At 51.4% G+C, this 16,470-nt stretch overlaps 1 protein-coding gene across 4 annotated transcripts in view; it reads right to left on the reverse strand.

Moving 5' to 3' along the window:
• The window catches only part of C17H17orf67 (chromosome 17 C17orf67 homolog), a 32,040-nt gene that overhangs the window by 13,020 nt on the left and 2,550 nt on the right, over window positions 1-16,470 (reverse strand). For 2 of the 4 annotated variants that reach the window (XM_051825485.2, XM_051825484.2), the window contains exons 3-5: window positions 16,201-16,276; window positions 14,752-14,971; window positions 8,340-8,443 (exon numbers count right to left, since the gene is read on the reverse strand). In XM_051825485.2, coding sequence (XP_051681445.1) covers window positions 8,340-8,443; window positions 14,752-14,815 — 168 coding nt within the window. In that variant the 5' untranslated portion in view covers window positions 14,816-14,971; window positions 16,201-16,276. Of the gene's footprint in view, window positions 1-8,339; window positions 8,444-9,662; window positions 9,915-14,751; window positions 14,972-16,200; window positions 16,277-16,470 lie in introns of all 4 variants that reach the window. The other 2 variants (XM_051825488.2, XM_008271261.4) reach the window with 2 other exon arrangements.

The following is a 16,470-nucleotide window of genomic DNA, read 5'->3' on the forward strand; positions in this document are numbered from 1 at the left end:
CTCGGAGGAGGCACGGTAAAAAGTCAACCAGAGCCATCTTGTGCTGCAGGATGTTGTGATTCACTGGGGACGAAGCAGAGACATTGGAAGGCCTCTCAAGAAAGACATCAGCCAGGGCAAGTCTCGATGCATGCAAAGGAGCTCACCAGGTAGGCAACAGGACAAAGGCAGGTGCCCTGAAAGAACTTGAAACACGCCACTGGTTCACCTAAGTTGCCTACCCTCGGGGATGTTGGAAGCCAGCAAATGGTATTACAGAGTCCATACAGAACTGTAGAAGCCAGCCTTTATTCCAACTCCCTCCTCACTGCACCTGTTCCTCCAGCCCCAGTAACAGACAACTGGGCTTGCATCTAAGGCGTCCTAAGCAGGTTCCCAGCCTATTTACCTTAAAACTTCTACTAGAACAGTCTCTCAGACATAGGAACATCAGTTATTAACACTGTGGGGGGGGGGGGGGTCGGCACTGTGGCACAGTACTAGCACTGTTTGGTGGGTAAAGTCGCCGCCTGCAGTGCCAGCATCCCATATAGGTGCCAGTTCAAGTCCGGGCTGCCCCACATCTGATCCAGCTCTCTGCTATGGCCTGAGAGAGCAATGAAAGATAGCCCAAGTGTTTGGGCCCCTGCATCTGCGTGGGAGACCCAGAGGAAGCTCCTGGCTCCTGGCTTCGGATTAGCACAGCTCTGGCCATTGTGGCCATCTGGGGAGTGAACCAGCGAATGGAAGACCTCTCTCTCTCTCTGTCTCCCTCTCTGTCTCTCTTTTTCTCTCTGTGTGTAACTCTGACTTTAAAATAAATATATAATTCTTTTTTAAAAAAATACTGTTTGGGAATGCAACTTGATAGTGTAACCTAAAAACCTTAAAAATATTCATAATCTTTATACACACTGATTTATTTTCTGAGAATATACCCACAGCAAGAATATTCCCACAGGAACTTAAAATATGAAAAGCACTTTGTGCACAAAAATGTTCTGAGTGCTGTTTATAAGAAAATTATTGGGTGGGGGGTATGTTTGGCCTAGCAGTTAGGATGCTGGGTTGGAGCGTTCATGTTCCATATCAGAGTGCCTGGGTTCAAGTCCCGGTTCCACTCCTGATTCCAGCTAATCTGTTAGAGCGGGAGGCATTACCCTGGGAGGCAGCAGGTGATGGCTCAGGTGGTCCCTACCACCCATGTGGGAGACTCAGATGGAGTTCCAGCCTGGCCCAGCCCCAGTTGTTGTGGGCATTTGGAGAAGTGAATCAATAGATGACCTCTCTCTCTCTCTCTCTCTCCCTCTCCCTTTCAAGTAAAATAAATTAAGTTTAAAATTTTTTTTAAAAAAAACAACAATTATCAGAGGCTAAGAATACTGCAAAGGAGCCCTCACGGCAGGAGCCCTGAAATGGGCCGGGAACACTGGAAATCTGGTGAGCCGAGTACTCAGGGCAGGCAGAGAGACCACCTGGGTCAAACAAGACTAGTGAGACAAGAACAGGGACTGAGCTCCCTCCACAGTCCTGGAGGGCCGGGGCCTTGTGAAGGCACAGGGCCCCTGAGGGAGGTGTGGGAAGGAGCAGGGGGCCGGCCCGTCTGAAGGGCTCCCGGGAGCACATTTTATATAGCACAAGCTTAGACCCCCCCCCAACCCTGAAAACCAACAGGAGCACGCTCCACACCGGGGAGACACTCCGGCATACTCTCCCAAACACAAATCCAGCCTTTCTCACTCAGCCCTCTGCTCATCACTTTCTCCCTAAGCGGATTTTTCTGTCCCCATCAGAATCCCTGGGGCTTCGTGAGATCCATGAGGCCTCTGCTGTGATGGGAGCAGCAAGTCCATTCACCTGACGCCCACCTGTCTCCACGTGGGATGTCCCCAGGCCAGCTCCATCCCCCGGTGAGCGCCCACCCCATTCCTGGGAGGCCTTAGAACCCTGCTCTCCAACATCTCTGAGGATCTGGGACCAAGAGCTTCCTGAATCGCTCTCTTCACCAGTTTCTCCACCAAGGCAGCTTCCAGATGCAAGCAGTGAGTGACCTTCCTTTTGTCCGCCGCCATCAGCCCACACAGCAGAGCCTGAACACCAGGTTGCTGTGTAGAGATGTTTCCTAGGTTTGAACGGCAGAGGGCATGCACAGCACAGAGCAGAAAACAACTTCCATCTCAAGGTCAAGTGCTTCCTGCTACAGGGAATTTTGCACTGGTGTAACCTCTGCAGGCCCTCTCACTCACTCACTCACTCTTTCTCTCTGAGCCCTGTTCTCATCTTGTCCCCATACACTGGGTCTTTCACTCTTGTCCTTCCTGGTGACTTCCATATATTCAAAATCCCTTCCCCTTTCTTACCCAAGCCATCTGCCCCCCTCTTGATCTCCGTCTCCAGCTCCTCCATCAAGGGCCCCACAAGGTGCTCACGCTCCTTGGAGTGGGGGAGGCAGGCCCTCCATACAACAGAGAGGCACAGCAGTGATCTCTTCTGTTGTGCTCTCCAGCAAAATGTCAGGAAACAGCAGACGTCGCAACCAATCAGCAGACGTCGCAACACAACAGCCACATCCCTTGTGTGCACCAGCGTGGCTGGTCTGAACGTGTTTCCCAGATGCCTGCATTTCCACAGCACCCAACACTGGCCCATGTTGAAGAAGGCAAGTGTCAAGAATACCTATATCTATATATTAAATATTTGATTTTGATTTGAAAGGCAGAGATAGAAGGAGAGAGAAATCTATCTGCTAGTTTGTTCCCGGCTGGGTCAGGCTGAAGCCAGGAGCCAGGAGCTCCTTCCAAGTCTCCTATGTGTTCTCCCACAATGGTGCAGGGGCCCAAGGACTTGGGTCATCTTCTGCTGCTTTCCCAGGTGCATTAGCAGGGAGCTGGATTGGCAGTGGAGCAGCCAGGGCTTGAACCAGGTGCCGATATGGGATGCCAGCACTGCAGGCAGAGGTTTGACCTTCTACGCCATAGTGTCGGCCCCCATGTGTTGATTATAAACTGCTTCACAGATCTCCGTGGGGAGAGATAACAGCAAATCTTTGAACTTGCTTTCATGTTGAGTTAACGCCTCCCCGAAGCACTGTGCATTGGCCCTCACCAGTGACCTCTTGAAAGGGTTTGCTTTTGCACAGTCCCTGAGAAGGGAGAAGCCAAATCAAATAACCTCGCCTGTCAGCTCTCGGTAACTTAGAGTTGGCAGTGAGCACACGAGTCTCAGGGCTCAGTTCCCAAGGGCACACACATTCCCCAAAAATCACAAACATCACTCATCTGCCCACATCCACCTGCTGTTCACTCGGACACCATGGCAAGGAAGTGCAACCACACATCCAAAAATGCCACTTCCCATTTCCCACGGAGGGCAGCGTCTGGAAGCCAGCATTTAGGAGGCTCCGTGTCCTGATAAACAACCCTTGTGAACCAGATCCAATCACAGCATCCCCCTGTCCCCCTGCTATGATCCCTGAGTGCTTCCCTGCTGTGACAGCCAAGGACCTGCCAGCCTGTTCCAGGACAACCTTCCACTGGCCATCTCCCACACTCCAGATAGCCCAAGAACTCAGGTCAAGGTCAAGGGTGGGAGCCAGACCTTCTGCAAAGCCTTTTTCAAAACGCACACCCTCACATACACACACTCTTAGACACACGATGTTGGCAATCTCAAACACACAGGATGATGCACCCATCCCGCCCTGCTCGCTGGCAAAGGGGCTGCCCATATGCAGATGGTTCCTGGCCTATGTTAGGAAAGAGGCAGGTGCGAGGTGGCCTTGGCTGAAGGGGAAGAGCAGGACAGTGTCCTTCTCCAGGAATCAAGGGTCCTGAGACTCTTGGCTCCTTCATTTCTGTGCTGCGGAGATGCAAGCCCGTGGGGAAGCCCTTGACCTCTGCAGGCCACAGGTCCAGCCGCACAGCCCCTCACGATGTACTGACAAATCCGCGGCTCCCATGTCTTATGCCCAGACTCAACTGGGAGTGCACGGCTAGGATGATCTGGATGGTCAGCTGCAAAGAATAAATCACCTCTTCTCCCACATCAGCCTTGCTATTATTAATTTTGCTTTAAGCAAATCCATAAAAAGGAAAAGAAAACAATGAGACCCAAGGCGGGTGGGGAGCACAGGTGACCCAGTGCATCCTGGGTGCTGACTTCCTACTTCCTACTCCAGAGGCCTTAAATAGACCACCTGGCTCCTCCCCCAGGTAGGTGCCCTGCTGCCTGAGGCTCTTCCTCCAGCTGCAACACCAGGAAACCTGTGTCACCGCCAAAGCCCTATCCAGAATCCTGGAATATGAAACTTCTAGTCCAGATTCTGGGCCAAATACTGCATTTTATAAATGAGGAACTTGACTCCAAAATAGGAAATAGAGTCCATACTAGTTGGTGATACAATATTGACGTGAATTGCCCAGGGTCGAACGTTCTGCCCACCTCACCTCCACCCTTTCCACTGCCTGAGAACTCCTCAGGCCTCAAACCTCAGCTGGGTGGACACCTCCTCTAGGAAGCCTTCCCAGCCTCCCTCTTCCTTTCAGTAAGAGTTCAAGGCCCTCATCTCTCTCCTGTTAGAGCCCAGAGGCCTTAGTCCCAGATGTTCTCGTTAGAGGACTTGAGACCCACTGGCACACGCCGGCTCCATCTCCTCCAACAGGCACTTGAGATAAAGGAGGGATGCCTAGCTCCTCTTCCATCCTCGGTCTCTGGGGCTTGGGGGGCACAGTCAATGTGAAATTTACTTAAGTGCACATCTTGATCTGCACCCTGCACCTGACACTCACTCACATGCCCTCCGTCTCAATAGATTCTTTTTTTTTTTTTTTTTTTTTTTTTTTTTTTTTGACAGGCAGAGTGAACAGTGTGAGAGAGACAGAGAGAAAGGTCTTCCTTTGCTGTTGGTTCACCCTCCAATGGCCTCCACAGCTGGCGCGCTGCAGCCGGTGCATTGCGCTGATCCGAAGGCAGGAGCCAGGTGCTTCTCCTGGTCTCCCATGGGGTGCAGGGCCCAAGCACCTGGGCCATCCTCCACTGCACTCCCTGGCCACAGCAGAGAGCTGGCCTGGAAGAGGGGCAACCAGGACAGAATCCGGCGCCCCGACCAGGACTAGAACCCAGTGTGCCGGCGCCGCTAGGCGGAGGATTAGCCTAGTGAGCCGCAGCGCCGGCCTTAAACAATAGATTCTTACTCTCCATGACATTGGTTCAACATCAAACTGTTGTCAAAATGCCTCGGAGGCCGGCGCCGCGGCTCACTAGGCTAATCCTCCGCCTAGCGGCGCCGGCACACTGGGTTCTAGTCCCGGTCGGGGCGCCGGATTCTGTCCCGGTTGCCCCTCTTCCAGGCCAGCTCTCTGCTGTGGCCCGGGAGTGCAGTGGAGGATGGCCCAGGTGCTTGGGCCCTGCACCCCATGGGAGACCAGGAAAAGCACCTGGCTCCTGGCTCCTGCCATTGGATCAGCGCGGTGCGCTGGTCGCATCGCGCTGGCCGCGGCGGCCATTGGAGGGTGAACCAACGGCAAAGGAAGACCTTTCTCTCTGTCTCTCTCTCTCTCACTGTCCACTCTGCCTGTCAAAAAAAAAAAAAAAAAATGCCTCGGAGTTCCCAGCGAAACCACAGGAGCTGGTACCACACGTGGCTGAATTCCCCCAGAAGGCCTTGCCCAGTGGGTCTCAGCCCCCGCTGCACCTCGGTAACCACTAGGGAGCTTTAACTGTGTCCCCCTCCCCAACCTTAACACACACGCACACACACATACACGCACACACACACACACACCCCGGCCCACTCCTCTGGGAATGGGACCCCAGGCACCAGATTCTCCAGGTGGTTCCACCAGGACAGAAGGCGTGAGGATTTTGGACAGTGGAGTCAAATGTCTGGGGGAGAGAGGGGACATGCTGAGCTGGGGTGCACCCAGGGCTGGCTGGGAGATGGTGCTGGGACCACAGGAAGATTCTAAGGCAGGAAGGGGTCATAGAGGACTTAGATCGGGCAAGGCCAAGGCACCTAAGTAGAGCAGGCAGTGGTCAGACCTGTACAGATGAGCCAAGCAGATGAGAAAAGGGCCAGGTATTCGGTAAAACTATGGAGCTGGGAGCCAGTGGGAGGTTGTTGAGGACTAAGGGAGGTGAGGACCACGAGCTGGGAGAAGCAGTTCTGGGGGGTGGGTTCTGAGCAGGAAAAGGACCACCTGCAGCAGGGCTCCAGGGCACAAGTCAGCAGAGTGACAACTGGCACAGCCGCAGGTGCTGGGAGGGGCCTGGAGGCAGCAGGCGCAGCCACAGTGGTACAAACCCTCCGTTAGTCCACAATCCAAGTCCAAAGCAGCCAGGTGCTGGCAGAGGAGCTGTCAAGGGGCCGATGCCGGAGAGCCTGTCTCCCAGCACCTGCAGCAGGTGTACCCTCCTCGGAGGCCCTTTACCCAGGTTTCTTCAGCCTCCCTGGCTCCCGGGCCCCTGCAGACATCACAAGAAAAGCCATCTGGAGGGACCCCCAGGACCCCCCTCTCCAGGCACGTTCTTCCCCATCCTCCTGTGCTCACAGCAAACCCTCCCTCACCCCACCATCCACCTCTTCCCTCTATCCTGTCTGCATCCTCTGCCAGCCCCCCATGCCCGCCTCTGAGCGTGGCTGTCCTCCAACTTCACTCCTGGATCTCTGCTCTTTTCATTGCTTCCCAGGCCACCTGCCCAAAGCCCGGATCTGTATTCCCTTGTTTGAAAAGTCCTTTAATTGTGCAGGAATCAACACGAGACAAAGTCCAGGGTACTCAAATCCTTTGGGATGCTGCCCCGGCTGACCTCCCAGACTCCTCCCCCTGCACCCGGATATTCTGGGACACTTATTATTTCTTCTGCCAAAATATCACAAGCCACACCCACTCAACAGCCTGAAGTCCTTGACATTTTATGTCACTCTGAAGCACAGCCATGAGCTTCCTTCCCACCTTCACCAGGGTCTGAGCAGAAACCCAGGAGATGCCCCTGCACAGCCTCAGCACCTCGCCTGGCCCCTGCTATGGCACTCTCCGAGGTGGTGTTACCATTGGCTGAGCTCTGCCCCAAGGGCTCTGCTCTGTGCTACCTTATCGTGCCTTTCTTAAAATACTTACTTTACATTATTGTTTATAATACTATCATGATAATATAAGTAATAATACTTACCATCCCTATGTCACAGGTGAGAATACAGAGTTTCAGAATACAATGAAACATCCCTAAGGTAACACAATTAGAAACTGGGGAGATTCAGACCCAATCTGACCCGAGAGCCAGCACTCACCATCAGTGAGAAATATCACATTCTTAATAAGAGCCCTTTGAAATTTTTTAATTGTTTTTCATTTTATTTGAAAGGTAGAGAGAGATCTTCCAGCTGCTGGTTCACTCTCCCATCAAGCAGGGCTGGGCCAGACCAAAGCCAGGATCCCAGAACTCCATCTGGGTCTCCCACATGGGTGGCAGGGACTCGAGTCCTTGAGCCATCATCTGCTGCCTCCCAGGGGCATTATTAACAGGGAGCTAAATCAGAAGCAGAGGAGCCGGGACTTGAACCCGGCACTCCAACATGGGATGCAGTTGTCCCAAGCAGCAACTTAAGCTGTGCCAAATGCCTACCCTTAGTAAGAGCCTTTTCAATGACATAAACAAAGCGCATGATTCTTCAGGGAGTGGAGGTAAATGAGGATGAGCCGGTGCCCCCTGGGGAGGCACAGGGAGGGAGACCTTCCCAGACATCCGGACTCAGCTGGGTCATTGCCCCTCACCTCCACCTGCGTGGGGCCAAAGCACTTGAAAGTCTGGACTGCTCCAGCCACAGGAGGAGCCGAGCCGGCTTTGAACCAAGTCCAGGCCCAGCATGCCAGGGTCTACAGTGTCCAGGAAACTTGCAAGAAAAGGCAGGAGGGGCTTCCCTGGTTCAGAAAGACCAGGAAGGTGGTCACCAGGGACCCTCAGGGCAGAGCTGATGCCAAAGAGGGCCCAGATGGTGGCCGAACCTCACAGGCTGTGAGGAACCAGCTGCTGTTGGCCAAGGATGCTGGCCCAGCCTGTCGGGCCCCGTGGAGGAGGGAGAAGGTGGAAGCTGGCATCGGCTGAAGGGAGAGCGCCCAGCAGCAGCTCAGGTTGACCCGTAGCAGCGTCCTGGGACACAGCCAATGACTGTTCACAACAGGTGGATGTGCAGGTGGTTTGCATGTTTCTTACACCTGAAACTTTAACCAACCTTCCCCACCCCACCCCCAACTAGCAACCCTCACTGCGACCAGTGCCTCCCTGGCTTAGCTTCCCACCGAACCCGCATTCAAACGATCATGATCGCGTTTCCTCCAGGACCGCCAGGGCCGGGCACTCACGCGCATGGGCTCATCACGGAAGCCAGCTTTGCGGGGCCGCTCCTGCCTCCGGGATCTCAGGAGCTGCTTCGCCTGCTTTTCCGTCAGGAGCAGCGGGGAGGCCTCTGAAAGAGTTGGTGCAGGGTCCTTCAGGGCTTGCTGGCCGGGGGCGGGTCCGCGGGTCCACGCCCCCCCCCCCCCCCCCCGCCCCGACCCCAGCCAGTTCAAAGGTTGCAAAGGCTCAACCTGAGCTAAAACATAGCCGTTCTTGACCAAGGGCCCGGCCCAGAAAGCATGGGATTCTGGGCGGCTCTGCAAGGAATTTCAGTGGCTTCTCCTAGAGTGAAGCCTGAGACAAAGCTACAGGACTGAAACCCATTTACTTCCTGCAATGCCCTGCTCGTTGCAAAGCTGGGGTTAACTGAACGAATCCGCTCCAACCTAATTTCTGCAGGTCTCTAGTCTGCTTTCCGTCCCCTGCTTTTGCCTGAGGGAGGCTTTTTTTTTTTTTTTTAATCCTCAACAGACAAAATCCAGTTTAGAGCTGTTGAAAGCAGCCCATGACAATAAGATTGTGTCAAACTTGACCATCAGAGGAAGCTCCTCAAACAAGGTATTATGCTAATACAACTGTACTACTTTGATAATCACCCATTCCAACTGTGAAAGATATCGTAACACAAGTATATCAGATCTGGGGGATCTCATGAGCTCTAAAGAAAGGGATGAGGGTACTTCAAAAAGTTCACGGAAAAACAGAATGAAAAGCCAAGTCTATAGCTGCCATAATGTATTTATGTCAGGATGTCTAAAAGATCTTAAATGTTCTCATTGCAGAGAAATAATAAGTATTTGAAAGTATTTGAATTACTTTGCCTTCATCATGGCACAATGCATGCCTCTATGGAGACATCACGTTTTACTCTAAATTTTTTTTAAAAAAAGCCTATTTTTGGTGCAAAAAGTTTCAGAATCTGTGAAGAACAGGGTCTTCAAAAAGTTATTGGAAAATGCATATTATGAAAAGACTATGCATGGATTTCAGAAATTTTTGCACAAAAAGAAACTTATCTTTTAAACGTCATTTTCCACAAAAGTCCCTTTGTATGGTTTGAAGATTTTATCAGCATTTTTAAGAACTAGCGCTCAATTATCTTTACGCATTTTTTAAAAAATAACTTATCTCTAATAATAGCAGTTCTAGAAACCTGCTCTATGAACAGCAAAGGAAAAAAAAATCACTGAAATATCTATGTACATTATTTGAAAAAAAAAAAAAAAAAAGACATCTAGAGTACCAGCCCGGTTCTTCCCACCAGCACTGGGTTGGGAGCAGGCGCTCACCTGAGCAGAAAATCAGCCCGGTGATGATGAGGAGCAGAAACATCTTCATCCTGCACGACTTCCTGTGTGCGCCGTCGCTGAGTGAGCTCTCCCAGCCCGGGTGCACCAGCCTATTTGAAGGAGGCACGGCAGGCTCAGGGCCAGCGCGGGCTTCCGCCAGGAGGACTCCGGGGTGATGCTGAGTGGATCTGACTAGGAGTTCCAATAATGACCGCTAAAATATTTCCCTCCGAATTCCTGTGAATTTCCACCCTGAGGAAGGACATTACCCTCGGTGAATTCGACTTGCAGAGCTTGAACCCAAGACATTTTTTTAAAAACATATTTTCTTGAGAGTTGTTTTTTTAATCCTCAATACCCTAAATCAAGTGCAGAATTGTTGTTGGAAGCTACTCGGACAATGAGGCGGCTGAGCCCGATCCCTAGGTAGAGCTCCTTGAGTAAGGTGTTATAGTAATAAGATGGTGTTGCTTTGATGATCACAAACTTGAACTCTAACAGTCACTTCATTTCAACACAGCGTAGGAGGACGGACCTGCTCCACTGACAGTCATCTCTTATATTTGCTTACTTTATGACACTTTAACGAAGCCCCTTCACCCATCTGATCCGAGCCTCCCGAAAATCTCAGGGGGAGGCAGAGAAATCAGCAAGGAGCGTGATGAAAGAGAAAAAACTTTTTATTTTTCTCAGCTGACTTTGGGAGCGAGGAAAACCAGAGTTTAAACTGTGGCTTCCGCTCTTGCCGGCAACGCAACCTCAGGTGAGCCGCTGACCCTTGTGAACTTCAGCTTTGTCCCCTGTGAGAAGGGAGCCTCGTGGCAGCCGGTCCTACCCACCAGAGCCACCTCCACTCCACAAACAAGCAAAGTGCTGGGCCTGAGCCTCCTCCACCTCCTGCCGGGCCCCACACAGCAGGCTGCCGGCGGCCTCCACACAGACCCAAAACCGGAAGGTATGTGGCCCATACTTGGATAAAATTCTCTAATCAAAGAAACTGACCTGGTGTTCCTGTGGCCACTTTGCCAGCTCAGAAGAAAACAAGACTGGGGCCGGGGTGGTCTGGGTTTGTGCTAATGTTGTGTAGCTGATACCAACTCTAGATGTTCTGCCCATGGCCCCACGGCGTGGGAACAAAGATATTTTGAGCAGACTGTAAACAAGGGGAAAAAATCATGCTTTGTGAGCAAAGGTGCCCCCAGTGTGAATTTACTCAGAGCTTGGTGTCTGATTTCACGTACTCTGTGCCTGTGAATAGTCTTCTGTTGTCCTGTAGGTTTTTTGTTTGTTTGTTTGTTTTTTGGACAGGCAGAGTTAGACAGTGAGAGAGAGAGAGAAAGAGAGAGAAAAGTCTTCCTTCCGTTGGTTCACCCCCCAAATGGCTGCTATGGCCGGCACGCTGCGCCAATCTGAAGCCAGGAGCCAGGTGCCTCCTCCTGGTCTCCCATGCAGGTGCAGACTGCTGGACTGGAAGAGGAGCAACCGGACAGAATCCGGCGCCCCAACCAGGACTAGAACCCGGAGTGCCAGTGCCGCAGGCGGAGGATTAGCCTATTGAGCCGCAGCACTGGCCCTGCACAACTCATGTATCCCACCACCCTCGCCTGCCTCTCAACCCCATAGGCAGGGATTGGACAGTTGGGGACCAACACAAGCAAATGATTAACCCTCTTTTTTTGTAAAGCCATCAGAATCTGCTGTGCCTTTTACCTTCACAGGGTCCCAGAGCTCGCAGATGGCTGGTGCCTGCCAGGTGGACAGCAGGGGTCCAGAGCCTGAGTCAATGCCTCCATTATCCTTCACTCAGCTCCCTGCACCAGGCTCCCGCCCCGTCTCCCAGCTTCCTTTCCCTTTGCTTCAATCCATTCTGCATGCAGCAGCAAGGATTTTTGTAAAACAGAAACAGGAAACACAAGTTGGGCCTTGTTCTTTCCCTGCTTAAGAACCTTCATTATTTTCCCACCAGACTCAGAACAAAAGCCGAGTCCCTGCCACGTACTACCAACCCTGGCTCATCTGAGCCCACGGCTCTCTCCAGCCACCCCTCTAAGGTCACTGCAAACCAGTTGCACACAACTACTTTCACCTTCACAAGCTTGTTCCCACCTCAGGAGCTTTGTACATGCTCTTTTTTTATAAAAAGTTTTATTTATTTATTTGAAAGGCAGAGTTACAGAGAGGCAGAGAGAGAGAGAGAGAGAGAAAGAAGGTACAGGACTTGAACCAGCGCCCATATGGGACGTTGGCACTGCAGGCAGCGGCTTTATCCACTATGCCACAGTGCCAGCCTCTGCACATGCTCTTTTAATCCTAGATCCTTCTCATTCTTCAGTTTTCATTTTGAAATTTCTGCTGCTCAGGCCAGCCTTCCCTTACCATCCTACTTATAAGTTCCCTATCCCACCACCATCACTATCCATGTCACAGCTCTCACTATCATGGATAAATACTGCATGAATTTGTTTACTTTTTAAAAATCTAGCCCCTCCACTGGACTATAAACTCTAAGTATGCTCACATAACCTTTACAACTTTTTTTTCTTTTTGACAGGCAGAGTGAACAGTGAGAGAGAGAGAGACAGAGAGAAAGGTCTTCCTTTTGCCGTTGGTTCACCCTCCAATGGCCGCCGCGGCCGGTGCGCTGCGGCCGGCGCACCGCGCTGATCCGAAGGCAGGAGCCAGGTACTTATCCTGGTCTTCCATGGGGTGCAGGGCCCAAGCACTTGGGCCATCCTCCATTGCACTCCCTGGTCACAGCAGAGAGCTGGCCTGGAAGAGGGACAACCGGGACAGAATCCGGCACCCCGACAGGGACTAGAACCCAGTGTGCCGGCGCCACAAGGTGGAGGATTAGCCTAGTGAGCCAAGGCGCCGGCATCACCTTTACAATTTTTTGAAAAGCACAGGGGACCTATGGAGGTGACACTGGAGAGAGAATCTGGACTATACCCTGGGTTGCAGGTGCCAAGTCTCAGGTGGTGGAAAGTGTCCTTCAGGTGATACCAGGAAGGCCACTCAATGTCCTTCACCTTGGCCTCTGGGAATATTGTCCCAAAACTGCAGAGGTTGGGGGTCAGAGTCTATAGGAAGACAGAGAGGTGGCCGGTGCTGTGACACAGCAGGTAAAGCTGCCACCCCACCTGTGACACCAGCATCCCAAACGGATACCAGTTCAAGTCCCAGATGCTCTACTTCTGATCCAGCTCCCTGCTGATGTGTCTGGGAAAGCAACAGAAGATGGATCAGAAGTCCTTGGGCCCCTGTATCCATGTGGGAGACCTGAATGAAACTCTTGGCTTTGGCCTAGCCCAGTCCTGGCCAGTGTGCCTGTTTGGGGAGTGAACCAGCAGATGAAAGATCTCTGTCTCTCCTTCTCTATCTGTAACTCTGCCTTTCAAGTAAGTAAAATAAAACTTCTTTTAAAAAAAAGATGGAGAGCAAGTGTTACCCTGTTGGGGAGAATTCTCTTCTACCTGCTACCCCCAGTCCCGTTGAAAGCCACAGCCAGGTAACTAGGTGAGTCACCTGGATGCTCCGCGGAAGGTGCGATTCCCAACAAATCCACAAGGTGGCAGAGTAGAGAGCAGAACTGGGTCAGCCAAGGTCAGGGGACAGAAACTCCAGTCTGGCAACTAACTCTTGAAGAAGCTGCCAGGCATCCTAGGGACCGCGCTGGTGGTAGAGAGAGACGATGCGGTAGTGCAGGAGAGCACGTCCCTGCTATGTTAACTGATGTCTTCATCAGACAGTGAGGCCTGAGAAAGCTATGTTGCTGATCTGACATTTGAGAAAGGAAGAATGATGGCACACATAGTCACAGCACTCTAACATAACTAATATCTCCTTTTTTGTGAGTTTCCCATCTCTTTTTCAATGGGATTTGCAAAGGACACAGATATTTGAGGATCACTGATAGAGCCAACACTATGGAGTCCCCCGTGTTATAGATATGGGGCCCAGGCTGGGCGTGGCTTGTTATACAGCAGGACCCAGACCACAGCTAACTGATGCAGGGGGTTTTAACTGGACGGGTAGTGTGTCCAAATCAGGTGCTACCAGATCTAAGTCAAAAATAGGGCCGTGCCAGAATACGCATGCAAAAGGCAACAGATAGCTACTGCTCCTGTGTGGGCAGTGTGGTGTGATGGTTAGAAGTGTGGTTATCGAAGCACAAGACTCAACAGGCCTGGGCTCGAATCCTGGCTCTGTAACTTACTACCTGTGTGACTTCAGGCAAATTTCTTAACTTTCCAAGTTACTGTTTTCTCATTTATTCAAAACATGATAATAGTCTTTCCTCCTAAGGCTCTTCTACGACTTAAAAGAGACAGTGCATCAGGGCTGGGAATCCACGAGTCCCACATCCAGGGATTTCACCAACATGGATTGAAAATATTTGGGAAAAAAAAATCGCACCTGTACTGAGCACATACAGACTTATTTTCTTGCTGTAATTCCCTAAATACCCTATCCCAAGGATCTGCACAGCAGGTACACTGTCTTAGGTATTCTGAATAATGCAGGGATGACTCAGAGCATGTGGGAGTGTGCACGGGTGATACACATTACCCCACTTCAGAAAGGGACTGGAGCACCCTGGGGTTTCAATACCCACATCCGGTCCCCAAATCAATGTGGCGCAGATAGTGGATTCGGACAACCGCGGAAGCAAGACGTTTGACAGATGGGAGTGTAATATAGGAAAGCATTTTTTTTTTTTTTTGACAGGCACAGTTAGTGAGAGACAGAGAGACAGAGAGAAAGGTCTCCCTTTTTCCATTGGTTCACCCCGCAATGGCCGCTGCAGCCGGTGCACTGCGCTGATCTGAAGCCAGGAGCCAGGTGCTTCCTCCTGGTCTCCCATGCGGGTGCAGGGCCCAAGCACTTGGGCCATCCTCCACTGCCTTCCTGGGCCACAGCAGAGAGCTGGACTGGAGGAGGAGCAACCGGGACAGAATTGACACCCCAACTGGGACTAGAACCCAGGGTACCAGTGCTGCAGGCGGAGGATTAGCCTAGTGAGCCGCGGCGCCAGCCTTATTATCATTATTATTATTATTACTCCCACACCTCCCCCAACCACACTCACCTGCAGTAATGCAGTCACACGTCTGAGTTACACTCAGAACTGTATCGTTAGGTAACTCTGTCATTGTGAGAATGTCACAAAGTGTCACCGACGCCAATCACCAGGGCTATGACATCGCCAGGCAACATAATCCACGGGACCACCGTGGTGTACGTGGTCTATCCCTGAGCAGGGCATGGCCAGATCTGTACACTCATCCCCCTCTCAGACACAGGATCATCTGTGAAAACCAAAATTCGGAGCTCAATCACAAACATACAAAGATATATCACTTTATGTATTATTGGGGGTAAAAGAAAGTGCATTTTTATTAGGAAGAAAAATATGGCTCCTTTGTTCTCTGAGTTGATCTCTGTCTCTGCACCCCACGGCCCTGGCTTCCCTGTGTACCTCCTCAGCACTTCCACACACACGCCCCCTTCCTGTTTGGAGCAGCAATACAATGGCAAGATGTTTGGCGGTGGACAGGGGCCTTTCCGGCCTGCTGCACGCTCCCACAAGTGGACCACAATCCCTGCTCTGTGTCTAAGACATTGGCCTCAAGTACAGTCTGCCCAGCAGGTGAAGACAGCCAAGGTCGGCGTCAGGTTCCCTGTGGCCAGGGCCAGGCTTGCCTCCAACCTAAACTGCGGGGCAGAAGCGTTGGCAGAGGCATGGGAATGTAAGATGGGTACAAATAAACACACGAGGGGAGCGCAGCACGTACGGAATAATTCGTAAAGCCACTTCTAAGGCTACTGTCATATTACATCTCCTTCAGGAAAAGAGAAGTTCTAGTTCATCTAAGGAAAAACATACTGAAACGAAGCTTGTTTTTCTCTGTGAGGTCTTAGTTGCAAAGACAAAGACCCAGCGACGGGACTCTCTAGGGGTAGGGTGTGGCACAGAGGTCAAGCTGCCACTTGAGACACCTGCCTCTCACATCAGAGTGCCCAGGCTGTGTCCCAGCGCTGCTTCCGATTCCAGCTTCCTGCTAACATGCACCCCAGGGGGCAGCAAGTGATGGCTCAAGTGCATGGCTCCCTGGCACCCACATGGGAGACCCAGATGGAGTTTCTCAAGCCTGGCTTCTACCTGCCCCAGCCTTTTGAACCAGCACAGGGAAGAGCTCTCGCTCGCTTCCTTTTGCTCCCATATAGGCGCCGGTTCAAGTCCCAGCTGCTCCACCTCCAATCCAGCTCCCAGTTAACACACCTGGAAAAGCAGTGGAAAATGGCCTGAGTCCTTGGGCCCCTGAACCCACATGGGAGACCTGGATGGAGCTCCTGGTTTCAGCTTGGCCCAGCCCTGCCCATTGCAGCCATTTGGAGAATGAACCAGTAGATGAAAGATATCTCTCTGTCTCTGTCTGTCTGTCTCTCTCTCTCTCTCTCTGTTCCCCTCTGAGTTTTAAATAATTTAAAAAAAAAAAAAAAAAAACACAGGAAACTCTAGCAGTGATTCACAAACCTCACGGTGTGTAAGAATCACCTGCAGTCTCATAGACATCTGAATCCGAGGACACCTCTGGCATGCAAAATTCAACCTGGAACAATCCAAGGCCATGCAAAGAGAGAAAATAAATAGCACTAATATCCTCTGGGAGAGAAAACTTTTGCTTCTATGAAATGTGAAAAGAATGTTGTAAAAAATAAATATTCAGAAAACAAATTATTAGAGAGTAAAAAACAGAGCAGCAGAAATTAAAAACCCAATAAGGAGTCAAGGATAAGACCAAGG

Source organism: Oryctolagus cuniculus, chromosome 17, assembly GCF_964237555.1.
Source record: "Oryctolagus cuniculus chromosome 17, mOryCun1.1, whole genome shotgun sequence".
NCBI classification, from domain to species: Eukaryota; Metazoa; Chordata; class Mammalia; order Lagomorpha; family Leporidae; genus Oryctolagus; species Oryctolagus cuniculus.